Source organism: Prinia subflava, chromosome 4 (genome assembly GCF_021018805.1).
Source record: "Prinia subflava isolate CZ2003 ecotype Zambia chromosome 4, Cam_Psub_1.2, whole genome shotgun sequence".
Lineage (NCBI taxonomy): Eukaryota > Metazoa > Chordata > Aves > Passeriformes > Cisticolidae > Prinia > Prinia subflava.
Genome location: NC_086250.1, coordinates 26,059,668 through 26,087,181, shown reverse-complemented (window position 1 = coordinate 26,087,181; position 27,514 = coordinate 26,059,668). Strand labels below are relative to the sequence as shown.

Genomic DNA, 27,514 nt, shown 5'->3' with positions numbered 1-27,514 from the left:
CATTGCAGTGTCATTCTCGGAATTTTGGAAGTCACAATACAGCCTGGATCAGTGCAGCAGACAGTTGTGCAAACATCTTTGAAAGTACTGATTATGTGCAAAGAACAGTATTCTGGCTAGGCCATTAATCCTCTTCATGACCTCTCCCCCAAATACACACCGCTTTGCCTGATTTGAAAAAATAGCATTAAGGCATTGCAGGTAGAGAATGAGGTAACTCTGCTTGACTGTCTGGAAGGATGTGATAATGGGGCAATGATTTTATTTAAAAATTCATTAAATCATTAGTTTTATACAAATTGATGTTCAGGCTTCTCAGATGTATTATCTTTCTTAAGTTAACTTCAAATATTTTTTTTATTTGGATTGGATGGACAAGCTGGATTTGTGATGAAGCTTTTCTTTCTTTCCTTTTCTCTTTTTGAGACAGCGGTTGACTTTGCCATTCTTACATACAAGTGCTATTATTTCACGTTGACATACCACCCCAGACAGAAGATTTCAGTGCTAGAACTCTGGGATCTGTTCACTTCTGTATGCACAAGTTTCCACTATACCAGACAGAATTATGAAATGTACATAGAGGGAAGACCAGAGTTCAGGGTGTGTGTTTGAGAATGCTTTTCATGTGAATAGTGGTGCTTTCAGTGATGCTTCACCAGGTTATTCTCTCTTTTGGCGGACAAAGCTAGAGCGTGAGGGGAGGAATCTCATTTACCTTGGTATACAAAATACTTTCTTTGCAGTCAACTAGGTTCTACATTGTTTTCTTCTGTGTTTTCCCTCTATCAGTGTGCATGTTGCTTTAAGCCTTTTAAGATTAGCTTGTGGAAGGAGACATCATTTTCACTCCTTGGGAGAGGGAAACAGTGTTGTATTGGTTTTCACACCCCTAGGTTGTAATGTCCAACTGAGAAGTCTGCTAGTAGTCAGAAAATTACTCCTTCCAACCAGTTAACTTTAGAAGTAAGGGAAGGTAATAGGAAAATGCCCTTTTTAATAGATTGGTATTAACTGACAATTAGTTGTTACTTATTTTTAACTATGGTCCTAGCTTCATCATGAAGCATAGACTTATTTAACAGGAAGAACAAACTAGTGAGGGATGATTAATGATTTCTGAAGAAATTACTTTCCTTCAGTTGGTAGAAGTAACTTTTGTCTCTGGGGTCAATTTGCGTTTTCACTTAGACTGTTTAAAACTTGGCAGACTCCAGCAAAGACATGTGGTGCTTGGGTTTTTTTGTGTCAGGGGACAGTATTTTTGGCTGAGCTTGCCTTGCAGCCTCACAAACATATCTGTTTGGGAAGGCAGTAATTTTTTTGTAATTCTCTATTTTGTCACTTTCATACCCAGGAGCACAAGATTTTATTAAACTTACTTTCTTATAGCTAACTAACAATACTGTTTTGGTAGATACTGAATCCTTTTAGACCTTTCATCTCTTGACTTCTGTGAATCCAAGTTTCTTTCTCCCTCAGTTTCTTATTTCCTGTTTTGTGTCAGAGGATACACAGCAGTGGTGCACTACGCCTGCCTCAGGCAGCAGTGTCTCCTCACCAGAAAGTGCCAGCCTTTTCCATTCCATGAGAGTCTTGTATCTAAACACTTGCTACCTTTCTTGACCCTTAGGTGTGCTGTATGGTGTCTTTTTAAAATGGAGAATAAAATGACAAAAAAAATGTATTTTCCTAGCCCAAGGAGGCCTAATGCCCTATGACATTAATTTTCCTATCCTATTAATTGTAACATCCTGCAGACTTTGTCTTAGGCTTCCTCAGTGACATGTTGCAGGTAGTTTACTGCATGTTAATTTTCTTACATAAGAGTTTTGAGGCCATGTTGGGGGTTAGTAAAATCAGTGACTGAGACCCTAGCTCACAGGTATTGAGATGAGTATGTTTGCTCATGCATGGACCTAGTAAGCATTTTTGTGTGCTTTTTGCATTGCAGTAGAAGTGAATAATTAAACCGATCTGTGTTTCTTTGCACGAGCTTTTTGAAGCAGTAGAAAAAGAAGTGGAAACTAATGGTGTACAATGCAGAATTTGTTGCAAGTTTTTTCTGTGATCGTGAGCTGTCTACTTTTGTTCCAAAAAGTTAATTTAGAACTTGTCTCGAGTGGGCTTACGGATGTTCAAGAGGGTTGTGAACCAATATATCTTGAGGACATTTTCTACTAATACTTTCTAAAAGTTTGATTTATTATTTTTAATCTCAGGATTGTAGGATTTTGATGAAAACCATATGGCACCAAATTCTTTAAAAGCATTTATTTTGTGCATTAGTACTGTAAAGGAAAAAGGAACTGTGAAAAGGACAGGATTTCAAGAAGTAGTTTTTTGATTGGTTTTGGAGTTTTCCCCACTCTAGTTACAAAAAGGTAATTGCTCGAGAGACCACTTTTTTCTGAACATTCAGCTTTACAAAAACTGCCAGGGCAGGTTTTTGATAGCAATTGAGACTGCTTTCTTTATTCTCCAACATAAAGTTGTGAGTTAGGGATATCCTCTAATTTTCCAGGAAGACTTAAATCTCTTCTGTTGTTGATGAAGTAGCAGTATTGTGAAAGTATCTCTTTATAGCAATTCTGATTGAGATAAAGGTTCTTTCTTCAATCAGGATAGGCAGAGGTGTTTTTTAAAAAAAGATTGTATTCTAAATATTTATCAAAAAGACAACCATGTGCCTAACACTTCCTTTCCAAATATAACTGGCCACAAGCTAATAAGGTATGACTTGCTGTATTGGATGATAAATACTGGAATGCTTTGACATACTTTAAGCGAGAGATGGATATTAGAATCGGATAGTCTGTTGTAGGTAGCATGGTGTAACTCTTGTGTTGAGGGATCATTTGCTGTAGTGCTAATAGCCACATTATCCTGTTGTCCTTCATCAATGTCTTGAAACGTTCAAGCAAGTACTTGAGACTTGACTGCTTTGGTGTCCAGCTGGTTTGCTTCTTCCCAAAATTTTGAGGATATTGCTGTGTTGGAAATTATTCTGAAAGGTCTCTAAAAATTTTCACTTACATTCTTCAAGTGCAAGAGCAAATTCACTCCCTCCAACTTCATTGCCATTTTCTGCAGAAGAACATCTATAGGGCTGTGAATAAGCAAGCTTTAACAAAACAAAATACATAAGTGATTTTCCTCAGCCTCCCTGATTTCTCACATTCTGTTTCTATTGCAAAGCCCTACCTAGCCTTTCTTTATTTTGATACATGTCAAAACAACCCTTTTGAGCCTGCTGCCCATCAATAAAGCAGACAAATTGCAGCAGAGGTATTCTCATCAAATACCTGGTAAATTTTGCCCTGTCAGTAATAGAGAGAGAGCCACTATGTCCTTGATTATTCGAGTCTCTGAGTCAAAATGGGGAAATACATATTGGGGAAAGAGTTATCTTTCTCCCATTCCCTCACACTTGGTTTAAAACCTGCCCGCTCCTCAGAGTAATAGATCAATTCTGAAAACATTGACCCTAGGTTTTGGATAGGGAAAGAATTAAATGCTTAGCTTAAAGAGTGAAAGCAAAATCCCATACCCCACCAAAGAAGGACATCTGTTTCTAACTTCAGCTTTTTATTTTTTTATCTTTCATTTTTTTTTGTTGGTAAATCTCCCAGACAGCAGCAGTTCTGTAGAGAGTTTAAATATGAAGGAATGGCAGGACGGGCTAAGGGCACTTCTACCGAACATTAACATCAACTTTGGTGGACTGCCCAATGCTTCTTCCCCCTCCAACGCCAACCACAGTGTACCAACGTCCAACACTGCCACCACCGACAGCCTGAATTGGGACAGCCCTGGCAGCTGGATGGACCCCGCAATCATCACAGGTAACCATTTCTCACTCCTTCAGCTCCACTGGCAAACCATCAAATGGGTATTTGGCACAAACTGACTTACATCTGAGGAAAAAAAAAAAAAAAGTCAGTATGCGGTGGTCTCTTCCAGCTTCCATCCACAAAACCTCAAGGGTCCAGGAATTTTTGTGGAAACTCTAGGTATACCAGAGCATCACTTAGGCCTTTGCAATGCATGCCCAGGACCTGTGCAGGCAGTCAGGTGGATCAGCGCTTTCGTATAGGGTCAATCTGTAAGGTGTCCCTTCTGCTGGATGGCATGTCCGGTATGTGCGTCGCTGGTCCTGAGGCACTGAAGGCAATCACTGGACTTTGTTATTTAAAAAGGGACGTACTCCACTTGTTTATAAAGCTCTCTTTTATAAGGCTGTCTGATTGTATTCCCCTGTTAGAGAGGCTGAAGTGTGATTCAAGTAGTCACAGTAAAAGGTGAAGCATGTAGTACTGGCAGCTTGGTGTGGTAATGTCATAAGGTCACGTTGACAGGGATGCAGTTCTTGAGCAGAATGTTTGATAGAAAAATGTCTGTTTTCTGAAGAAGTGCTCTGAGGGTGAGCTTTCTCCTATCTCAGTTTAATGTTAAATGTTTTTGCGGGCAGGGTAATTATGCATAATAATGTAAAATGCATTTTCTGTACAAACTAATCATGTTTTTTCACTGTTGCTTTTTGCTAGGTTAAATTGACCTCCTTCATGGTCAATTTATTGCTTTTCCTCTGACTTGCCTGTATCCCTGTTTTTTTCTTCTTTTCTTAGGTATCCCAGCCTCCACAGGAAACAGTTTAGACAGCCTTCAAGATGACAATCCTCCACATTGGCTAAAATCTCTTCAGGCTCTCACAGAGGTGGACGGCCCCAGTGCAGCACCATCACAGACACACCACAGTAACCCCTTCGGCACACAGATCCCTCTGCACAGAGCCAGTTGGAATCCCTACTCTCCTCCTTCAAACCCCACCAGTTTCCATTCCCCACCTCCAGGCTTTCAGACAGCCTTCAGACCCCCCAGTAAAACCCCCACAGATCTACTACAGAGCTCAGCGCTGGATCGTCATTAGGAAAGGAGGAAAAAGAAAAAAAGAAAAAAAATAAGACCCAAAACGTTAGAAATGCAGGAAGTGTCCCACCCTGACTCCTCCCCATGCCCACCTACTGTTCCCTGTCATATCTTTCTTTCTGAAGAATCCAGTTCCTGATCAAACTTCCCCCCAAATGCAATGCCATCACAGGGTCATGACCATTCTTTTTGTTAAGTTTCTGCAGAACCGGTGTTTGAAATACACTGTTTGAAATATTTTCTAAGCATTCTAAGGAAAAAAAAAAAAAAGAGAGAGAGAGAGAGAAATCAAAATGCAGTCTCAATGCTTAAGGAGAATATTACTGTCTTACATCTTTTGCACATGAGTATTTCTGCCTAGTAGAAAAGTGTCAATCTGCAGTAGGGGAAAAAGTGCAATGCAGAATCAAAGGAAAGAACATAAAAAAGGTATTTAATTTAAATGAAGTTACTGAACATGTGGGGCAAGCAGTGGCCCAGCATTTATTTTGCATTCAGTGTGGCACTACACAGGGAAATTGCTATGTTGGGGTTGGTTGGTTTTTTTGGGTGTTTTTTTTTTTTGAGCAGGGGATTTTATTGCATCAGTCAGAGTTTGACATGACCTGTGTTGAGAGGCAAAACACTTATAGCTATGAGTAACTGGCATGTTGCTAAAGAGTGGTTTAAAGAGGGGAGAATAAGATTTTTCTTTAATTTTGGCTTTAGATTTCAAGTAAACTTTAATGTTTTAAAAGTATTCACAGATTTAATACCTAGCATATACGTAATATAATTATAAGCAGCTGAAACACGAGTGATATTTACTTCAGTCTTTCTGTCTCCTCTGTCAGTCTCTCTTTTTTTTTTTTTTAAGATTCACCTGATTAGGGCACTCTGGGATAGCACTGCATTGGGGCCACATGATCACCATCAGGAGCAACCTCTGACCTCTGCCTGCAGCTTTTACTTAACCCTGTAGTTTCTGGACATTTGTGCAGTATTGAAAAGACAGGAAAAAAGAAACAGATGAATAAACATGGTTATAACCTGACGCTAAAACTAAAACCAAGGAAATGTACCTCTTTCTTCAGAATTAAAACTAAAATCTTAAATAAAAAAGAAAACTTGATGATGACTTCACGTTTGCTTTTTGGTTTTTTTTAACGTTGGATTTTTAATTACAGGATCTGGTAACAAGTGTATGCCATTGCATGTTTGGGGTTTTCTTCTTATTCATCTAAACCAGAACTACTTTATCACTGGAAATACTGCTTTGTATAGTAACTTCTGTATTGAAGGGTGGAAAAAAGCATAACACTTTAAATCTTTTGAATGAATTCTGTTGTCTGTACTCATGGCAATAGCTAGAGGCAGTCAGTCTCTTACTGTTATTGGTGGTATCCTTTTAAATCTGAAGCATGAAAATCTTGTTTTTATTTTTCCTGAATTAAATGCCATTGCACTCAGGGTAGAGAGCATGCAGTAATATGCGTGAAGATACAGCAGAAAATTTATGACTTGCTGTGAACGTCAGCAGCCTTGCATAAAGGTGTAAAATACTGTCACTGTACAACAGGGGATGAACAGCACTTAATGGACAGAAGGCCTCCAGTAAGCTTTTAGATTTGCAAGCAGACATAAAACCTACAACCTTGTGGTTAGGCTGCTGATTGATGTAGTGTACAAGGTGGCAGAGACCCTGAAATTCTAAAGATGCCTGTGCAGAAGGATTTCTCACCTGGAGTGAGCTGTATAGTTCAGGCTGGCAGCCTCTGAAAAGGTTTGCTGCTGGCAGGGGCAAGGAAGGGAATTTCCACTGATGAACTGTGAACACCTAAATGAGGATGGGGTGGGGTGAGGAACTTGCCTTTCAGGAAGTGGAAACAAATCCTGAGTCAGTCACTGGACAGAGGAGCCAAGTCTTGTATCTGCACAAAGTATTTCTAAATATCCTATTATGCAAACCATCACTTGGTGACTATGTGCTTTTGCTCTTCTCTCATCTGCGTTGCCATTTTAGTCCTGTGTTTATTACTCTGGATTACAGGCCTGTATGTGCTGTTTCTAAACTGGCAGCATTGCTGCAGAGTCCTGTGCCCTGGTTACTTGGGGGAATGTGCACACCCTTTGATGCTAGTGCTCCCCAAAAAGCAAACTCTTTTTATCACCCAGCCATCTCCTGTAACTGCTGGTGGTGGAAAGAGAAGTGCTGCGGGCTGGAATGGCCTCATCTGTGGCAGTCCCTACTGGTGCCCCTGAACTGGGGGTGCAGCCCAGCAGGAATTGTTTGCTGGAGGTCTTGGTGAAGATGTTAATGATACTTGGTTTGGGGTTTTTTTGTGTCTCCTTCCACAGTTGCTAGACGTTTTTTGTCCTTTAACATCTTATTTTAGAAGGGTACCCTTCCTGACCCTGAAAATTAGCAAGGCTCCCAAAGCAGCTCCAACTGGTTTCTATGTATCACAGCAATTCCTGAAGCTGCTGCCTTTTTCAGTTTTTACTTGTCCTTTTGTTGTTTAGGAAGTGCTGTGGCAGCCCTGTGCCCATGGTCTGCTGCCACTGGAAACCAGGCTTTAGCTGTTTGGGAGACACTCACTCCCTGGTGCCATGCAGCAGCTTGTGTGGTTGGCCTACCAACAAACCCTTAGCCTTCACAAAAAGGTTTGCAACTACAATGACTTTTTCTCCCTAGGGTGCTGCTTTCCCAGGAAAGATTTCTTGGTGGGTAACACTGGCATTACAACAGTAAAGTGTATCAGTGATCAGACTGATGTGTGTTGGGTGCAGCTTTTGTTACATTTTACCCTAGTTTTGTGTACTGTCTGATGTGAATTCTGCATCCACACAGTTGTGAACCAACCTGGTGTTGCACTCTGTTCAACTGTGTGGAACTCACCTGGTTTTTTTCTCATGAATTTTTGGGTTTATTGGTAGAGGGGGGAGGAAGGTGGGTTTTTGTTTCTGTTTTGTTGGACAGTTGGAGGATTTGTTTTTTGTGTGGTTTTGTTTGTTTGTTTTTGATTAATTGATGGAGTTTTCTTATGACAAGAATTTCTGTACAAGAATGTATATTGAAAAGAGAAGATCTGTGTGATTGTCTTAGTTAATGGTCTGTTGTTTCTTATATTGTATGGAGACTTGCAGCTCTTTCATGCATTTAGCAAAGAACAGTGCTTGACTGAAAGGCTGATGACCCAGGACTAGCAATACATTTCGTAGATAATGTCTGGTGAAGATAAAGGATGGGCCAGACTACTCTTCCAAAAGAGTATGCGGGCTGTTGAGGGAAGGAAGGGAATTGTTGGCTGTGAATATGTTGGTATAAGAAGCTGTGTGGCATTTTCAACTAATTTACAAATCAGGTGTAATAATTTGAGGGTGAGCAGTGCTGGAACAATAGTAAGGGCTCCTGGCCTATGGCACTTTTCCGCCCCCCCCCCCCCCCCATCTTTTTAATATCGAACAAAAGAATGATGTTTTTCTAGATTACAGCAAGAAATAAAATGTCCCTGGCTGAGGTGAAGAGCCATTGCATGAATTTTATTTTCCTTTAATAACTTTCATTGCTTAGTTGGAAATCAAGTGTCAGCGGGTATGTGGCGTTGGGAATGTAGTGTCTTGACAGAGCTGTTTTAATCACACTTAAAATAGAAAAAAAATAAAAGGGAGAAAGAAAACAGCATTTATAAAAAATATATAAATAAAAATATGCTTGGCCTCCTTTTCTCCAGGGTAAACACCCCCAGTCACTCCTCACAGGACTCTTTAGCTATCTATCTCAGTATATATTATATGTATGTATGTATTTCTATCTCAGCATGACAGAAATACACATGTGCCAGGCATGGACTTTTTGGCCCATTTATTGTCAATATATTGAGGTAACTGTATTAAAGTTCTGTTTGGTAGAGCTGGTCATGCTGCTGTGGAGATTTCTGGCTTTTTTTCTTCTGGTAGGAGGGAAAGGGTTATGCAGCAGTTTCCATCCTCACGCTTGCAAGGGAGTTTAGAAAAATACACTTGAAAAACTTGTAATGCCTGGGTGCTTATTGTTCATCCCTCTCCTCAGAAAGTGTGGAAGTTGCCTTAGTTGCAAGGGAGCTTGGAACTGGTATTGGTCTCTAGCACACATAAATCCAGTGCATGGCAGGTGTTGCATTGCCTGGGACTAATTCCCTCTGGGGAAAGCTGTTACGCTGGAATAAAAACTCATTGCTCAGAACTGAGGTGTGTCAAGAAACTGAGAGGTGGCAGACAGAGTGCTTGAAGGGTTGGGGGACTGGGATTGTCACCAGCCCTACTTGAAGGGCTAGTAGGTACTTGTAACTTCTGGACGGGGATGACCTCTCCTCCAGTCCAGCTGTCATGAGTTTTCAGTGTGGCCAGAGCATGTACTGTAAAATGTTTGGCATGAATCTGTGCTTTGAGTGGTTGTTGCTTTACACCTCCAGCAGTGTGTGGCTGCATGGCCAGCTGTGGATGTGCTTTCCACTTTACTGGTGTATATGGTCAGCTGTGCAAGCTGAATGCAGATGAAGGAACTGTAAGAGCTTGTGCTCCTTGCTCTTTGCCCAAATCTTAGCATCTTTTTTCCTTCTTTGGGATGTTCAACTGATAGTCATGCCTAAAGATTCTTAGCTTTTTCATATATTTGCAGCTTTGTAGATTTTTAAATACAGTTGTATGGTTTGTAGTACTTTCCCTTTTAGAATAATAAGCTAAACCTTTTTAACATATTATTGGAATTCTGTTCAGTCTTATTCTTAAAAAGAGAATTTCTGACAAGGATATCTTGTTTTCCACCAAAACTTGAGACATAACAAGGAATAGGGCAAAGAAGCCCCTGGACCAGCTCCAAGCTTAGGGGCTGACCTAAGAGTGGGTTACTGGGGCAACTGATCTCCTGTTGGATGTGTCTGCTAGATATGCCAAGTAATTAACCTTGGCTATAAAATTTGTAGAAATCCTTTATTACAGATACATATATAGCCATATCCGTGCACCTGAAAGCTTTCATTAAAGAATTGCTTTTTATCTTATCACTCTTAATACTGTTTGGAAAGTTTTTGTCTTTTGATTCCAGGCAACTATAGGAAGGAGCTCTTGAGTTCCCTTCTCTTGATAGTTGAGACCATAAACAAAGCTTCCTAAGAGTAAAAAGGTGAAGTATCATCATAGCTTTGGATTGCATTGTAGGAAAAGGTATAGCCTCAGAATGCTATAATCTACATGCGAAAGTACTGTAAATGAACGAGATGTTCATCTCCCCTACTTTCTGGGCTTTGCCTTTGCCCCAGACATACTGCTGTTATGTTTCTGTGGCAGATTGAAGGTTCTTGAGATGGAAATGACCATACAAAGTTGTTGCCAACATAACAAGTTTAGGGAGCTAGAGTAACTTGCGGGACTCCAAATTGCTGCATTGTGAAGGTTTGAGGTGAGTTGAGTGACCTGGCAGCTGCAGATTTGTTACTGGCTTTGCTGATGAAAAGTACTGGTCTAGGGTGGTCTGATGCAGTGACTAAGATGTGGAAGTCCTTTGAACAGAGGTGGTGGTGTGTCTGCAGAGGAAAACAGTACAGAAAAATCCTTTTTAATCTAAAATCTATGGGAGAGTGGTCTGCCTGACATCTGATCAGGAGGTTCCATCTCCTGCAACACAGATGAGTCTTTCAGTGGGATACAGGCATCATATAGTTACTGTTGTTGTCTCCTGTGAAATCTTGCTAGATTGCTATTTCTTTTTCCCAGTCGTCAGACTTAAAAAAATTGACTGTGTGTTTGAGGTGCATGGTGCTCAGCTCTTTCCTCTTCCTACCACTTGAAAGGTTACTCTGGAAAGCTTGTACTGCCAGAAGGTGGCCATTCTTTTCAAGCTCAGAGTAAGTATCCTTTTAGAATTTCATGGCTTTAGCGTTTGGATGTTGCAGGTCCCAGCATGAATTTTGGTCAGATCTCCAGAGAGTCTGAGACCTCTTCTTCCAGTGCTAAATAGTCACGGTAGGTTGGTACACCAACCTTCACTGGAGAATTAAAGTTGTGACCAAAACTTGTTTAAGTCTTTTGAGATAAGGATGCAGGCTGAAGTTTACAGTGTGGAGTCTGAAGCTTAAAATGCTGTTTAAAAAAAGAACAATTGAGGATGCTTTGTTCAGACACTCAACAGAAAGCTACTACTTACGAGTTTTGCCTGGGACAGAATGGGCAATGAGCTGGCCTTGCTCCATCCCTCTTCAGATGGTTTCCTTCAGTTCCAAGATCCATCTCTTTGCAGGATATTGAATGTATATAATTTAATTTTTTTAAAAAAGGTGATATATGTGGTTCAGTGGATGCCTACTCTAACAGGAACCTCTGAATAACATGGCAAGAATGCATGGGATTATAGTCTAAGAGGTTTGCTTCTTCCACTTTACAAATTACTTACAGCTTCTATATGGTTGCCTTCCTCCTCCCTCCTCATTTGGTAAATAAATGCAAACTGTGCTTCTTGTTGCCTCACTGATGATGCCTTCCTGAGTTGAAGCTGAGTGTGGCTTTTCATGCTTTAACTCAGTTCTTTGCTGCACTGATCCAAGGAACTGAGGCAAAGACTAGAGGGTAGATAGGGAAACACAGAGCTGACCTTCCTTAACCCATATTTCTTCTCTTGGTTCTGCTACTTGAGATGACTTTTGAGGAAGACATGACCATGTGCTCTTCCTTGATGGAGAAATTTGGCTAAGACAATGTTTTGGGATTGAATAGTTTGTTAAGAAGCTGAAATTTGCATACATGCAGAAAAAACAACAACAACAAAACAACAAAAACAAACAAAAACCTCAGGAAAATGTTGTTCCAAGGAAGGTTCATTTTTTTCAAGGAAATAATTTTCTAAATATCAAGTGTATAAAATACTTGTTTCAAGTTGACAGTTTTCTCTATACGAAAAACTACTGTGTCAATTTTTTTATTGAAAATGCTAACTTTTTGCCATGGCACTTCAAAATCAGTAACTTTCTGGACATGTTTGGCAAAAGATTTTTGTATCTGAAATGTGCATCATTTCAGTTTGTAGTGAAAGCAGGTGTCAATCTCTAATATTATGTAGCAAAAAAAAAAAAAAATCACACTTTTGGTTTTAAAGCCTCACTCAGGTCCAGGGAACAACAAACTGAATCCCAAATGTATTTTTTGAACAAAAATCTCTTTGGAGAGAGAGATGATTGTAGTGAAGTGTTTTGGATTAATTAAAACATAGCAAGGGAGAGGAACAGAGAAAGAAATGGATAGGAAAAGTCTCATTCTCATCATATTCAATTTTTATTTTGAACAGCTTACCTTGAAACAGGATTATTCCCCTCCCTGTGCATTAGACTTGGCTGGAAAAAAGAGGGAGGGGAAGGTTAAAGTTAGGATGTGAGCTGAAGGAAAGCTCAGAGCAGGTCTTGTTTTCCCTGTCCTTTCTAAGGCATCGGTTGCCTTAAGAGAATGAAAGATTTTTCTTCTTTCTCGTGCAGTTGCTGGTAAATGGCCACTGTCAACATCATCATTTCCCAGGGATCTGTAAAAGTTTTACCACCTGCTTCCAGACCTCCCATAGCCTAGTCATGTGAAAAAAATTACATAGGAGGGGAAATTGGGATAAATTCCTTTATTATTATTAGAAATAGAAAAAACAGTGTCCATAGCCATCATTCCAGGGAAAAGTGGCAGTGGTATTAACATCTACTATCAAGCCTTGTTTTATCACAAGGAAGTGGTACCTTGCATCTTTTTAAGGCTTCTTTCCTTGAAATGTAATGAAATGAAAAGTCAGCCGACTAAAATTCCCAGCCTTTGTAACAGGGTTGTTTGAGTACTGCAGTTTGGATCCTTGAGCAAACAGGGCGTGCTGGGGGTGCTCATTCTTACTCCCAGCCCCGTGCATGCAACAGTTCCTGGGGCTGCCAGCCCTCCTCTGACTAACACCACAGCGCGTCCCGAGATCCAACAGCACCTCTGTGCAGAGCGGATGCCACGATACTCAGCAAGCCGTGTGTGCCCAGTGCCCCAGGCATGCTGCGGAAGCATCGGTCTGTCCTGGGGAGCAAACGAGGGGAGGTGTCCTGAAGCTGCCAGGCTCTGCCTGGCCAGGCTCTGCATCTGCTGCCTGGAACGTGCCCCTGGGCTTCCACCCAGGAAATGTTGGGCAGAAATAATGGGTTATTGCTTTCTGAAGGCAACTGATGGGCACTTAGGTTAGCTGTTTGAGTCCTGCTATGGGTCCTTATACATGTGATTTGGATTTCTAATGCTAGAGAGAAGGGATGAAACACCCCCAAGATGTTTTTTGGGGTTTTGGATTGGGTTTTGTTTTGTTTTGTTTTTTGTGAAGGTTTTTTTTTGGTTTTGGTTTGGTTTGGTTTTTTTTTGGAGGTGAATGTTGTTTTGTTTGTATTCAGAAGTGCTAGGTTCTTTGTATTAAAGATAAATTAATGTTTTCCCCTTGACTGGCTAGTTTTGCACTCTTGTCAATACATCTTCTAAGTTTGAGATTGTTCGTATAGAAGTGGGAGGATATGGTGAGTTCTGAATGCCAACAAAAAAATCCTCTAAGTCTCCATCTATACTCAAGTGCAGTTAATTGTAAATGCTTCCAGATATCTAATGTATTTTTTTGTTCCTGATAACTGTCTGTTTTCACTTTCAGCCTTTGAAAGAGCCCTAAACAGAAAATCAGACTCATGTTCAAAACCTAGAAGTCTGTGCATAGACTTTAGGTTAAGCTGGGGCTGCTCAGACTTGGCTTTGTTTTATGCAAAAATTATCAATTAAGAAGTTTATAAACCAGAAACTCCTGTTTGAAATGTGCACTGCTGGACAGGAGAGGAAATAAAAGGATTCTATTAAAAAATGCCTTTCAGCATGAAGTGTCAGATTTTCTCCATTTGAAAACCCAGGTGCAGTAATTGGCTCTTCTGAAATCCTTTCCTGAGCTCAAGGAGCTGATAGCGTTAAAAGAAAAGACGGAAGGAAAGTGGAAGGCAGTTTAAATTCTCAAACCGGCTTTCCCAGCTTGCTGAAGCCCCTGTGCTCCCCCGGGCCCGTGTAGCAGAGCGGCAGCAGGTCTCTGGGGCGGTGCGCCGGCGGCAGCGCGCTGCGGGCCGGGGCCGGGCCGGGCGGCGGCAGCGGCCGGGCCTCCGAGAGCCAGCTTTCCAAGGGCAGCTTCGGCTGCTGGGCAGGGCTGCTGGGAAAGGCAAGCGGGACAGGGCTTGGTAAGGCCACGGCAGCCCGCGCTGAGGCAGGGCAAAGGGGAGCCCTGGCCCTCTGGCTTCCCTCCCCCTTGAAACGGAGCGGGTGCAAGGGTTTCACTGCTGCTGGGTGCTAGGTGGGGAGCGTGTGAGGAGGTGAAGTGGGGGATTGACTGCCCAAGCCATGCGAGCTTTTTTACAGCTTGCTGCTGCTGCCTTCGGGCAGTCCGGGAGCAGCTCTTGTCCCCTGTGTGAGGAATTCGGGAGGGCAGCGGCAGGGGGAGGTGCTGAGCGGTACCTTTGGAAAGCCAGGTTATGGCAGCCTGCGAATGCCCCTGGGAACACACAGCTAGAGATGGCCGAGAGGTGGTAATCGCGCCGGTGGTAGTGTTTGAGTCTCCCAAAAGCATTCCTGCCCCTCTCGGGGGTGATGGGGCCACGCTTCCGTGCTCTGAGTTTCCTTCTATGCTGCTGCTGCCTGCGGGGGGTGAGAGAGAGATGCCCATGCAGGTGCTTTCTTCATGCTCTGTGGTCTGGCTTTTATTTACTTACACCCCTGGAAGGATCTGGCATGTTTGTATCCTAAAGAAGCGCTGTCACCCAATGATTTTTACCCCCTTCCTCTGTTCCCAGAGGAAAGGACTGATGCTGTTTCAGCCCTGCAGAAAAGGCTTGCACCACCCAGGGAAGAGCAGGCCTGTGGGGAAAGGTATGGTTTGTGCCTGTTGAAAGACTGGGATCCTCTCTCTTGCTTGCAGGGTTTTTTAACCTCCTTGTCCTTGTGCACTTCTGATAATGAGTTAGGCTCTTGATTAAAAGTGCATTCCTAGGCTGCATGGTCCCTGTTACTGAAATCCTTTGCCCAGGACACAAAAGAGTCCCTGCTGGACTCTGTGTAGGCCAGGAAAACTGGGCAGTGCTGCTGCAGAGATGATGTTCTGTGACTGTGGTCCTGCTAATTCTTCTTGTCCCATCCTGCTTCCCACCACAACTTTTCTCCCAGTTCTGTCCAGAGAAGAATGCTCCTCCTTTCCCTGCCTGGTCTGTGTGCAGACAGTTGCACTGAACTTAGCCTCAGAAAAGTGTTATTCCTGTCAACCATCCTTCATATATTGTCTGTTCCCTTCTTTCTCTGATAATGGGGAGCTTTTTCTAAATCACCAAGCTAAGAGAATCATAGAATAATTTGGGTTGGAATTGACCTTTAAAGTGACCCCAGTGCAATCAGCAGGGACACCTACAATAGATCAGATTGCTCAGAGCTCCAGCCAATCTAGCCTTGAATATTTTCAGGGATGGGGCATCTATAGCCTTTCTGGGCAACTTGTTCCCATGTTTTCATCATTATAAAACCTGTCTTCCTTATATTCAACCTTAGCCAACCCTCTTTCACTCTAAAATAATTGCCCCTTTTCCTATCATAACAGGCTCTGTTAAAAAGCTTGTACCCCTCTTTCTTGTAGGGTCCCATCAAGTACTGGAAGGCTGCTATAAGATCTTCCTGGAGCCTTCTCTGTAGCCTGAACACCAACTCTCACAGCCTTTCTCATAGCAGAAATGCTCCAGCCCTCCCATCATCTTTGTGGCCTCCTCTGGGCCTTACTCAAACAGGTCAATGTCTCTTACTTTAGGGACCCCAGAGCTGGATGCAGCACTGCAGGTGGGGTCTCAGGGGTCTCACCAGAGCACAGCAGAGCGGCTGAATCCCCTCCCTCACCGTGCTGTCCACACTGCTCTGAATGCAGCCCAGGATACATTTGGCTTTCTGGGCTTAGTGCACATTGCTGGGTCACACCCAGCCCCCTCATCCACCAGTACCCCCAAATCCTTCTCAGCAGGACTGCTCTTGACCTGTGCATCCCCAGCCTGTGCTGATACCCAGGGCTGCCCCACCCAAGTGCAGGCACCTTGCCCTTGGTCTTGTTAAACCTCATCAGGTTTCCATGATCTCACCTCTTGAGATCCTTCTGTATTGGCATCTCACTCCTCACACATGTAACAAGAGCCCCCTCTGCAATCAGCAGCATCCCCACTGATGGAAACCCCTTCCACAGTCAAGCATACCTAGGCTTTGGAGCAGTGGTTTAATTTTTTTATGCTTGATAGTTCCAGAATTGTGAGCAGGAGGGTTGTGAAAGGGCACGGGTGTGTCACAAATGTCCCGAGTGGGCGCACCCCGCGTGTCTCAGCAGATGGCAGCAGCGACATTCCTTCAGCTCCCTCAGCTGCTCCTCACTGCTGCCAAACCCACCCCACCGCCGCCCACCACCTCCATACTCACCCGCCGCGGCTCTTCCTCGCCCTGTCCCTCCAGCAGCACACGGCGAAGGACACGGCCAGGGCCAGGATGACGGCTCCGCTCAGCAGCGAGGCGGCCACCGCGATGCGGGACCCGCTGCCCGAGGGCTGCGCGGCGGCTGCGGGCAACGAGTGGGGGCGGTGAGGGGCCGGGAAAAGAGACAACCCCCCACTGCCGGCCGCCGTCCCCCTCGCACGTAACCCCACAGGGGCGTTCCAGAGAACATTTGTTAATAACCACTATAAAAGTTAATGGTGAACGTGGGTGATGCCATGCCGGCTCAATACACCGGAAAGTTAATGGAAAACCCCCCATATTAACACGTCATATTTTCTTCAGATAATTGATATAAAGTAATCACACGGGGCAGAAAATATAAAGCATTTGATGTGTCTTGCATAAAGCGTAAGGGTAGTAGAAATTAAGCCCTAAAAATAGAAAGGAAAAAGATTAAATAGGAAGAATAGAAAAAAATTAAAATGTTTAAAGTTTAAAAAGGAAAAAAGTTTAAAAGGGAGAAAAGTTAAAAAGAAAAAAGTTGAAAAATGTAAAATAATGTAAAAGGGTGAAAGAAAACAGCTAAAAAGAGAAAAAAGTTAAAATGTTAAAAAGAAAATAAATGTTTAAAAGGATTAAGGAGGGCCACTTGCAACTGGCACGTGCTCAGCATGTACCAGGTTACTGTGAAGTTCAGGTTTCCTCCTGCCGTGAAAGCTTTTGGCAGTGCCCTGGACTCCTGTGCCTGGCACCAGGAGTCGGGTCTCAGCAAGTACCAGGTTTTGACCCAACCTGATGACCTGAGCAGCAGTTACTGGGCATGAGGGAAGGTCTGGTTATCTGCTGTGCTGATCTCAGGTGAATTCACCCCCTGGCACCCCCTGCCTTCTGTAGCTCCTGAGACGCTGTTGCAATGCTGCTGCTGGAGCAGGCATTTCAGCGCTGCTGACCACAACCGGCTGGGCCAAGCCGGACCTTCCTTGTCCCGGTTCACCCCACCTCCTGCTGCCCTGGCTGCCTTGGTCAGAGTGAGGAAGCCCCCACGAAGGCCGGTGGCTGCACCTCCCCACCCGAGTCAGCACTGCCCCCGCGGCCCCTGGGGGTGGGCTCAGGGCTGGGTCCCGCCCGAGGGCCCCTTACCCTGACACTGCGGAGGGGGATGACTCCAGGATGAAGAGCTCTCCTGGCGAAGGCAGGCGAGCCTCTGGCTGCCCACCAGCTGGTATCCCTCCTGGCACCAGTACACAAGCACCGAGCCCAAGGAGACGCCTGAGCCTCTGTCCACGTAGTAGTATCCATAGCGTGGCGGGGGGAGAGCTGTGCATGGCACTGGGGCAGAAGGGGACACGTTAAGCGTAGGTGGTGACAGAGGCCCCCCCTAGTGATGCTGTCGAAAGGGCTGCCAGGCCACTCCTGCAGGACCTGCAGGTCTCTGGGATTTTTTGTTGGATTTGCTGGTGTGGTGGTTTTTTTTTTTGTTTGTTTGGTTTGGTTTGGTTTAGTTTTGGTTTTGGGTTTTTTTTTTTTTTTTGTGTGTGTGTGGTTTTTTGCATAGTCCGAAGAAAATTAGAAAGTCTAGCAGGTTTAGCTGGGAAACAAGTTTTTCAGTTGCAGACTCTCCAGTGTGGGCAGCTACTGAACAGCAGAAGTGAAACTGGAAAGGTGCAGGCTGGGGAGAGTATGCAGAGAGCAATTTTTAGGAAGGAAAGGAAGAGCATATTTTTTAATAACACAATATTCTGGGAGAATATTGTTGGTTGGAACTCAAAACAAATATTTCTCCCTGGTGGAGGGAGAGAGGCTTTTTTTCATCCCAGCCTTTAATTTTTTAACTAGTTTGTTATCCACAGCTATTCAGAGGTACTTAGTTATCCTGCTTTGACCATCTCCCCTGCATTGCACTGATACCTAAGGGAGAGCCAAAAGTGAAGTAGGCTCCAAAAAGAATGCCAGTCTGACGACATGCTTGCCATCCCCAGCGCAACAAGGCCAAGAAAATGTGGTAACAGGTATCATAGGTATCAATATCCTAAACCAAAGGAAAATGATCAACTTTAATTTAACCAGGTTTAAAACCCGTAGGCAAGAATGTGCTTTCTCTAGCTTAGGGGGAACTTTTGTGGGGAATTCCAAGCGGAATACTAAAGCTAATGTGAGAGAGAGGTCTAGTTGCCCTCTGCTTTGGATGAGATGGTGTAGGCTTCTAGCCCAGTGGGGCTGCTGAGAAACAAATCATGTTGAGTAAGATCAGACTTTCTCTAATTTCAGCAGTGCTGTTAACAGGTAGTGCAGATGTCTGTATGATTAATTCACTGGTGCCAGGGAGGCTGCTGAATGCCAGGACTGGATCTCGTATGATTACATTGTCCAGCACTGGTTGTTGTGACCATTGCCAATAGTCACCATGATTTGGAGTATGACATGAGCTCTCTGAGCTGCTGCCAGCCCCAGGTGGGTGGTTACCCCACAGCAAACCTGAGGTCATATCTCACTCATTGGGGAATGGTGCGTGCTTTGTCCTGGAAAGTGGATCAAAGAAAAAATAATCATCCTCAGAGTTGGAGATTATTTGTGCTTAAAAAAAAAACAAAAACAAAAACAAAAACAAAACAAAACAAAACAAAAAAATCTCCATTTCTTCCCAAGGGTCCCAGCTCAGCCTCTAGGGATAGGGCACCCATTCCCTGAGCAGACAGGTGGTCCATCATGATATGCACAAATGTTACCATGGAGGAGGACTTTACTCTCAAAGGAAAACATCAACTGTCAAGTTTCTTCCCTGAGCCTCCTGACTGCTTCTGATGCGACACATCTTGCCCATATCACAGAAGCTGCTGTGGCCACCGCACAAAGCCTTGTGGCCCCATGCATGCCCTGGGAGTGCCGTGTGCCCGACGAGAGAAGCTCCATCGTGCCTTCATCACCACGTCCCTGCGCCCTTCCCGCCGTGTGCCTGCACCGTGGGGCCCCAGGCAGCCCGCAGAGGGACAGGCGGGAGATCGCTCATTTCAGTACCTGACATGTTGCTCTGCTCATCGGTCCCGTTGGCGGCGTCTCTGGGCAGCCCCTTTCTGACGTGTCCTGCACCTAGCGAGGCGGTCCCGGGCCCCGCAGCATCACTCCAGGCAAAGCTCAGGCAGCTCCAGGGCAGCAGGCAAAGGACGATGCATTTCCCGAACCTTTGTCCCGTCATGGTTTGGGGAAACACAGCACCATTGGGGGCCTGGCCGCCCCGAGTGCCTGCGGTTTCCCTTTGCGTCTGAGCACGAATCAGCTGGGCTCTTAGTGCATTAAGCCCTGAGCAGCAAAGCTAGCAGCCACTCTTGCCCCGGGGCTTTCCTCTCCTCCGCGTCGGCACAAGCCCTGTCCCTGCTGCTAGCACTGCCAGCCCTGCTCTGGCCACTCGGCTCCAGAGACCTGCAGAGAAAGAAAACAGATGTGGGAAAGGGAGTGAGAAAGAGCAGAGCTGTAGGATCCATCCTTTACGGTCCCTGTCTGCAGAGACGGGCTGTAAATATCTCCCCAGGTGCTGGAACTGCACATCAGGAACCCTCCTCCTCCTCCTCTACCCGCCAAAATCCATGCTCGAGCTCACTGCTGAGACTCTTAAGCTGCAGACCCTCCTGTGCTTGTCTCTTCCTTTCTGCCAGAACCCAAGGCTGATTTTCTGTCAATGGCAGTGGAGAGGAATATGAGCCATGGGAATCAAAAGGGTTTCATAGCAGCAACTCCACTGGTTTTGCCACTATGGGAACTGCAGAGAAATCCGGTTTTCCTTTTCCTTTTTTCTGCTTGGCATCTCTCTGCCTGTCATTTCAGGCTCTGACGTTTCGTAGCTGGAGGGGCTGTAGTAGCAACCAGCTCTTGCCTCCTGGAATGCATGTCGCTCTTACCCTACCTGCCTGGTCACTTGTGTACACCCATTAAATGATCCTCCGTGTTGCCTGAGCGCTCGAGAGCCAGATGTTTTGGAGCAGGGAATGCCTTTGTGCCAAGGCTCTCCCCAGCAGCCAGTGCATCAGCTGTGTGACCAGCAGGACTTCGGGGTGACTTTTCAGAGCATCCCCTGCTGTGGCTCTCTTCTCCCCGCGTTGCATTCCCCAGAGCTCCCCTGGCCCTGTGGCTCTCCTTTGTGTCTCCACTATTACATCTTTGCCTGTTCTGGGACTTACTGGAGGTATGAAGGTTGGAGGCTGTTATGTACTAATAGCACTGGCACAAATACAGCTTTGCATGGAGATGCGTCAGTTTTTGTTCGTTTCTCTTTTTATATCTGTGGCCTTTAGCTATAGCCAGTGCGCTTGGCTGCCTATGGCTACCCCAGTGAGTTCTGAGGGAAGGAATGTTGCCTTGGATGTGTGAGCAGCTTCTATTTCTAAACCCCAGCAGTAGTCTTACCATCTTAATATGAGTTACTGTAATGCATAAAGGAGAAATAACAATGTCAGACAGTATCAAGCACTTGTCACATCCCATCCCAACACAGGGATGCAGATGAGGGCATCTGCAGAGTGGAAGGGAATTGTGGGGCCAGGCAGAGGCTGGACCTTGCTTGCCTTCCTCCCCAGCAGTGGGACCTGCTCCTGCTCCCACTTGGGGTAGTTCAGCAGTACTCTGTCCCTCCTTGCACTTGCAGAGAGGTTTCTTGTCACCTCTATGGGACTTTGGATGTGGGAACGCCTTAATCCTACTCTGGTTTTCCATCCATCCCTCAGTCTCTTATTTCTTTTGGCTGGGCTGGTACTTCTGGGCTTCTCTCCAAGGGATTTACTTGATTTCTCAGAAAAACCTGTTTCAACCTCCCATGACTCATAATGATCTTGCTCAGAAACTACTTCCATTTCCTCACTTTTCTGGTTAATCCTTCTTAACGTGACCTTTCCTTGGCTCCCCCTGGAGAGCAGACCAAGGAGGTATGTTCCTCCCTGTCTCAGTGAATATTGCTGGTTTCTTAGGAGTTTTTAGGTTTTACATTTTTTTCTTTTCTCCATTTGACTGCAGGGATTCTGCTGTTTGCTCATGCAATAAAGGTAGACGTTTTGAGGCAGGTTGGACTGTGTGAGAGTGTAACAGCAGCAGAGGTGCCTGCCTTGGGGCATGCCCTGGGTGCCAACCCTCTTACCTCCTGGCAGCTGGACGCTGGAGCACAGGCAGCCCCCTGGGCTCTGGGAATACCTCTGTCTGGACAGGACCGAGCCTGACGCGGTCCTTCTATGGAGCCTGAGCCTGGAATCTGTGTAACTTCTGTGGCAGCTTATGAGCTGGTTCCTCTGCTGCCGATGGCCGGAGGACAGGGGGAAGAGCCAAGGCAGCGCCCCTTCCTGCTGCTGGATGTGTCCTGACGAGAAATAGCTGTGGACTGAGCACATGCCAAGAGCATGACCTTCAGCACAGGGTTAGCAGCAGTAAGTCTTGTCACGCATGCCAGGGAATGAACAGGCTCAGCAAAACCCCTGGGACACAATAACCACTCTTGTGCTCAAAATGCTGGATAGGTGACATGGATTAACCCTTTGCTAATGCTCTTAAGAGCTGCCCTGTGGCTGAGGGTGATAAAGGGGGTTATTATCACAAAATCAATATCCTGCTGGAGGGGGATTTCAATGCTGTTCCCAGTTCCTGCTTTCCAGAAGCAGCCATCTGCATCAAGCAGGAGAGCTGGTCAACAGAGCAGGGCACCAGACTACTGCTGCAGGGAATGACTATGGGCTCAGGAGAGGAGCACATCCATGCCCCAAGTCAGCAAGTCCTTTCCTTGAGGAAGGAAAGAGGAAGGAGGAGCAGTGGGGAAGCTGTCATGGCCACTAGGCTGCAGCCCTCCTAGCTCCACAGTCTTGGCTGGGGTTGCCCACTTTTGCAGTATATTCCCTGTGGGTGATCTGCTTCAAGGGCTGCTTCTCCATCACAGCAAGGTAGCGCTCAGCTATTGGTTTTTAAAGCTGGCTCAAGTGTCCCTTGTGTTTGCACTCAGATCTCCCTTCTGGCTGATGGGGTTGCACTAAGGGGTGAAACTCTCCTGAGCCACAGTGGCATTTCCCCCTACCTTCTCTTGGGCTCCTTTGAACCTTTTAAATCTTCCCTCTGCAAAAGTGTCCCTCTCCTATACTCCCACTACTGAATTCTGAACTACAGAGAAGTTATGGATGCCCAGAGAAACTGTGAATGCTCCATCCCAGGAAGTGCTCAAGGCCAGGGTGCATGGGGTTTGAAGCAGCCTGGTGTAGTGAAACATGACCCTGTCCATGGCAGGGGGCTTGGAACTAGGTGACACTTAAGGTCCCTTCCATCTCAAACTACTCTATGATTCAATGAACACACAGGCACTAATTTCAAGTCAGCAACCGTGAGTAATTCTCCTTGCTTGTAGAAGGTTTTGCAGACAGGAGGCAATGGAAACAGGTTCTGCCCTCACATGTCCCGATGGCATTAGGGTACACGGCAAACCAGTATCAACTAAATTTTTGTGGCTCTGATATGCCAGGCCATTGGATCCACACAGCCCAAAAGACTCGGTTTTCCCATGCCTCTTCCTGGCTAGAAGCAGGGCCCCTCTAGCACTGTTTACTATTCCCTTCCTGTGCATACATAGTAGAGGTTCCTTCAAGGGGATCTGAAACAGCATCATCACTTCTCTAATAGCTGGTGGCTTGGTCATGGGAGGCTGAGGCCCCCTTCATTCTAGTGGAACCTCCTCAGTGAGTGTTTCCTTGAGCTGCTGCTAGGACAGAAGTGGGTTTCCCATGCCACACTCCCATGTCTTCCCCATAGTCATGCAGAAAAAAACACAGGTCAGCTCGTGGGGTGTACCCTCTCTCTCTAGCTGGGGGACGTTAAGCTCTGACTTTGGGGCCTGTAACTTGCACTGGTGCCACGTGGGAACTGTTCCTCCTCATCTCCTCCCTCATCTCCCTCATCTCCTCTTTAAGTTCCTTAACCACAGCAGACATCTGAGCCTGCATTGGGCCATTGATCATGCTCTCATAATTTCTAAGCTTGCTGGCTACAGAACCCACTGTCTCTCGGTTGTCCTCAGTATTAATTGTTGCAATCAATGTGGTGTATTGAGATGGTCCTAGAGTTGCCAGATTCCACAACATTTGCCCTATGCATCTAACCTTGTTGGGGTCATTATCATGCTGTCCGCTCCTCCCAAAGAGTACCTCCAATACTGCTACTTCCCTCAACTGTTGGATCTTTTCTTCAAGAGTCTTCCAGTGCATTCTATGGTGGTGTTCCTGCAGTCTTTCTCTGTGGACAAACCTCTCCCTTACACTCATTAAAAGCTGCTTCCAGAGGAAAAGGGGCCTTGGCTCCCTTACAAATACCTGATTCAAACCCGAGTCCTGGGTCAAGGGTCCCAAATTCCTTGCCTCACCACTGTCTGGTTGCACACCTGTACCCATAAGGTCCCAGACCCAAAGTAACCAGGCTGTATAAGCCTCATGTCCCCGTCATACAATATCTTTTTGCAGATTATGGAGACTTTCATACGACAGGGACTCGGTGATGATCTCAACCTCTGACTCTCCTGTGGGTTGTGAGGGCCCTCCTTTCTTATCCTCATTACCTGGGTGCTCTGATTTCATCTTATTTTTCTTTGTTTCCACAGGGGCAACTGCTGCTGGCTGTGACTGCCCCTGTGGTTCTGCTGGAACTTGGACAGTTGTAACGTCTGTGGGTTCCACTGCTGCACCTTCAGACTCTCCCTCTTCAGGGCAGGGGAAGGGTTTCCTACCAGCAGGGCCCCATCTCTTTCACCAGAACCCCCACTCAGTCCGGATGGTACATTTCTGTGGTGGGCTGTGGGGCAGGGTCAGGTGGTAGGGCAGCAGCTCTAGACTCTAGGGTAGGTATCAGGGTGGTTATCCAGGTCAATCTCCCCTTATCTCTGAATGCTAAACAGAACAGCCATATCAGCAACACCAGCCACTGTATATTGTTAGCATTTAAAGAAGGTTTGAACCCTTTGAAAACTGGTGGGGTAGACCCAAAGAGCTGGGTTAAGGAGTGGGAAAATATTTCCTCCAGTACCATTTCCTCACAGTAGGTACCATTGTTAAAGTAACCCCAAAAACACACAGTTAGTGTGTGATAGCTCAGAATCCATGTGCCTGCCTTCCAGAGGAAGTTAAAATTTTCCAGAGAAAGTTAAAAATCCACGAATTCCTCACCTTATTAGCCCACAGTGCAAACTGGATAACAACCACAGTAGCCTTAGTTATAGGACCCATGCTTAGATAAGGGCCTACAAATGGGAGAAATATAGCCATGACCATGTGCCACCTGAACCAGGGTGAGCTAAACCACATGGTGTTACCTAACGAGGTTTCTATATCCAGCACACAAAAAATTAGGTCACTCATGAACTGTTTTTCTTTTTTCACCCTTTTGCTTTCAGTGCCCTTCTGGCCCACTCTGGGTGCCAAAATCTGTCTTAGTTTGAAAGACAGGAGTCCGCTAGGGAAAGCCGGAGCCTCCCTTGGAATGGGGAATGTAAATCCCCTCCTTCTGAATAATTATAATTTTGAAATTAATGGGTTTTCAGGCAAAGATATGGAAATAGGAATAACAGTTCTTCCCTAAGAATATTAAAAATAAAAATGTAGTAGTACAAAAAAGCAAGCAAACAAAAAAAGAAAACACTGACAGAGTCAGAATATAACCTGACACCTTGTTGGTCAGGGTGTTGGTAGCAGTCCAGTTAAGTCTTCCTGGAGGGACAGATGTGGTTCTGCTGGAGCAGAGATGATCCTGTAGAACAGTGCAGTTTTCCTCTGAAGGTCCAATGGTGGTGAGATGGGTCCAGTCTTCCTCTGGGAATCCAGTGGGAACAGGCTGTCCTGGTGTTCTGAATCTCAGATTTTATTTAGGTAGAAATGCTTGGCTCCTCCCAGTGGGTGGAGCATCTCACAATGGGATGATGTAATTGTATCAGTCATTGGTGAGCCTTAATGGCCCATAAACAGCAGATATTCCCCTGGAGGGAGGATGAGTCATGGAAGAGATAAAGAATACTGCCCCACCTGGTTTTAACAGCTGGCCCACTTAGAAGATACCTGCCCCCTCCCCTCTGGAATTATGAGGAATGGGTCATAGAAGAGAGAAAGAAAACACCTCCGCAAACAGTTTCAGCAGATGGTAATAGAATACACACTTTTGGTTACATCTTGCATTGCGACCCAAGACAGTGACATAGGTGTTATGCACCTATGCCTTTTGGATGTTACACAAGTTTATACAAATTGTTTAAGAAGCCCTGGCTACTAAATGTCTGGGTCTCATCTGAAAACCAGGTAATGGCAAGACTGAGGAGTCATTGAACAGATGCTGGTCTAAAATTAGGAGGTAGGAGACTTTTTTAATAAAAATAAAAATAAAAATTTACTGGGAAGATAGACTAGCCCCAGAGGAATACTGTGCCATTCTAGTCTAGAACTGGATTATCTTTAAGGTCCCTTTGTCTTGGTTTGGAAAGACAGATATCTGTCAGGGAAAACTGGAGTTTCCCTTGGAATCGAGAATGTAAAAACCCCTCCCTCCAAATTATTATAATTTTTCAATTAGAAGCTTTCAGGCAAAAATATGGGAATAGGAGTAGCAGTTCTTTACTAGGAATATTAAAAATGCAAATGCAATAATACAAAAAAAAAAAAAAACCAAAACAAAACACCAAAACCAACCAACAAACAAGCAACCAAACAAAAGTCCTAGAATACCCTGACGGGTCAGGAATATGACCTGACACCCTGTCAGCCAGGTTGTTGGAAGCAGTCCAAAAAGTCCTCCTGGAGTGACAGATGTGGTTCTGTTGGAGTAGAGATGATGACAGATGTGGTTCTGTTGGAGTAGAGATGATGACAGATGTGGTTCTGTTGGAGTAGAGATGATGACAGATGTGGTTCTGTTGGAGTAGAGATGATCTTGTAGTGGCGGTGAGATGAGTCCAGTCTTCTATCGAGTTCTCTCTCAATACCTCCGAGGGTCCAGCCAGCAGAGAAATGGCTTAATAAAATAGCGAGATGGCTTCTCAGGATATGCTTTGTAAAATAAAGGTTTTAATAACAGCAAAAATAACAAACATTACAAAATGAAAAGAGATAAGCCGAGCACAGTGCACCAAGCACAGTTACACTGGCTAAGGCATTCCCAAAAAGCCCACGTGCACCTATTGTGCAGGCTCTTTAATACTCGATGGTCTAGGTGGGCTTATTTGGCTCTTTGCCCAATGAGATTGACACTAGGCTTTGAAATGCACTTCCAAAGCCCTATCACTGTGTCTGTGCTGGTACTGAGCCAGTTGCAACGAGCAGGCTATAGAAAATTCTAGTTTAACTTCCTTATATAGAAACACCTGCTTGGGTACAGAAATGCACAACTACAGTCTTCCTCTGAGAATTCAGTGGAAAAGAGGATGTCTGGGGTCCCTGTGTCCCCATTTTTATCTGGGTAGGGAATGGTTGGCTCCTCCCCACTGGGTAGAGCATCTCACAATGGGATGATGTAATGTATCATGTCATTGGTAAGATTTAATGGCCCATTAACAGAAGATATTCCCCCCAGAGGGTGGACAGTGGTGGAAGAGATAAGAAACACTGCCCCACTTGGTTTGAAGAGATGGTCTATTATCAAAAGGCATCCACCCTCCCCCACTGGAGTTACAAGAGATAAAGAGAAATAAAAGAAAACATCTCCCAGCTTTCTAAAGATGAAATAGAATACACATTTTTTTGGTTACATAACCCAAGACACCCTTCCAACCTAGCCCATTCTAAGTCTATGATTGTATGATCTTCCAGATCTCTTCTAACACAAACCATCCTATGATTCAATGTTTTTGATGTGTTAGAATTTATCTGTCCAGCAGGTTGTAACTTCACTAATAGTGTTTAGGGTGATGTTGTCCTATTCTGTAATGCAATCATGGTCTCAAGAGAAGATCTGAGAATGCCAAAGCTCTACAGAAGGAATAGGGACTGGAGTTTATTTCAGTTCCATTCCATCCTTCATGGAAACCAGGAGATATTGCCAGTGGTTGGTCACTAAGTGTAGGTGATAACATGCCCCTCTCCTAAGGAGTTCTTTGCAACTGGTCTGG

The 27,514-nt window shown here is 44.9% G+C and overlaps 2 protein-coding genes across 12 annotated transcripts in view; one reads left to right on the top strand and one right to left on the bottom strand.

Moving 5' to 3' along the window:
* Positions 1 to 6,046, top strand: part of CNOT4 (CCR4-NOT transcription complex subunit 4) — a 78,048-nt gene extending 72,002 nt beyond the window's left edge. For 5 of the 8 annotated variants that reach the window (XM_063396208.1, XM_063396205.1, XM_063396209.1 and 2 more), the window contains 2 exons: positions 3,633 to 3,845; positions 4,629 to 6,046. In XM_063396208.1, coding sequence (XP_063252278.1) covers positions 3,633 to 3,845; positions 4,629 to 4,930 — 515 coding nt within the window. In that variant the 3' untranslated portion in view covers positions 4,931 to 6,046. The remainder of the gene's footprint in view (positions 1 to 3,632; positions 3,846 to 4,628) is intronic. The other 3 variants (XM_063396211.1, XM_063396212.1, XM_063396213.1) reach the window with 1 other exon arrangement.
* A 6,483-nt stretch (positions 6,047 to 12,529) lies between these two features.
* On the bottom strand, positions 12,530 to 20,486 carry LOC134550016 (sushi domain-containing protein 3-like). 4 transcript variants are annotated; one of them, XM_063396226.1, is made up of 6 exons: positions 19,435 to 20,486; positions 17,560 to 17,748; positions 16,405 to 16,540; positions 14,422 to 14,601; positions 13,936 to 14,116; positions 12,530 to 12,972 (listed from the first exon to the last, which is right to left on the bottom strand). In XM_063396226.1, the coding sequence occupies exons 1-6, from the start codon at positions 19,610 to 19,612 to the stop codon at positions 12,706 to 12,708; spliced, it is 1,131 nt and encodes a 376-aa protein (XP_063252296.1). In that variant the 5' UTR covers positions 19,613 to 20,486; the 3' UTR covers positions 12,530 to 12,705. The 4 variants fall into 4 exon arrangements, with proteins under 4 accessions (XP_063252296.1, XP_063252295.1, XP_063252298.1 ...); XM_063396225.1 differs by having other exon boundaries at positions 13,936 to 14,119; positions 19,435 to 20,483; XM_063396228.1 differs by lacking the exon at positions 13,936 to 14,116 and having other exon boundaries at positions 12,718 to 12,972; positions 19,435 to 20,477.
* Positions 20,487 to 27,514: the final 7,028 nt, after the last annotated feature.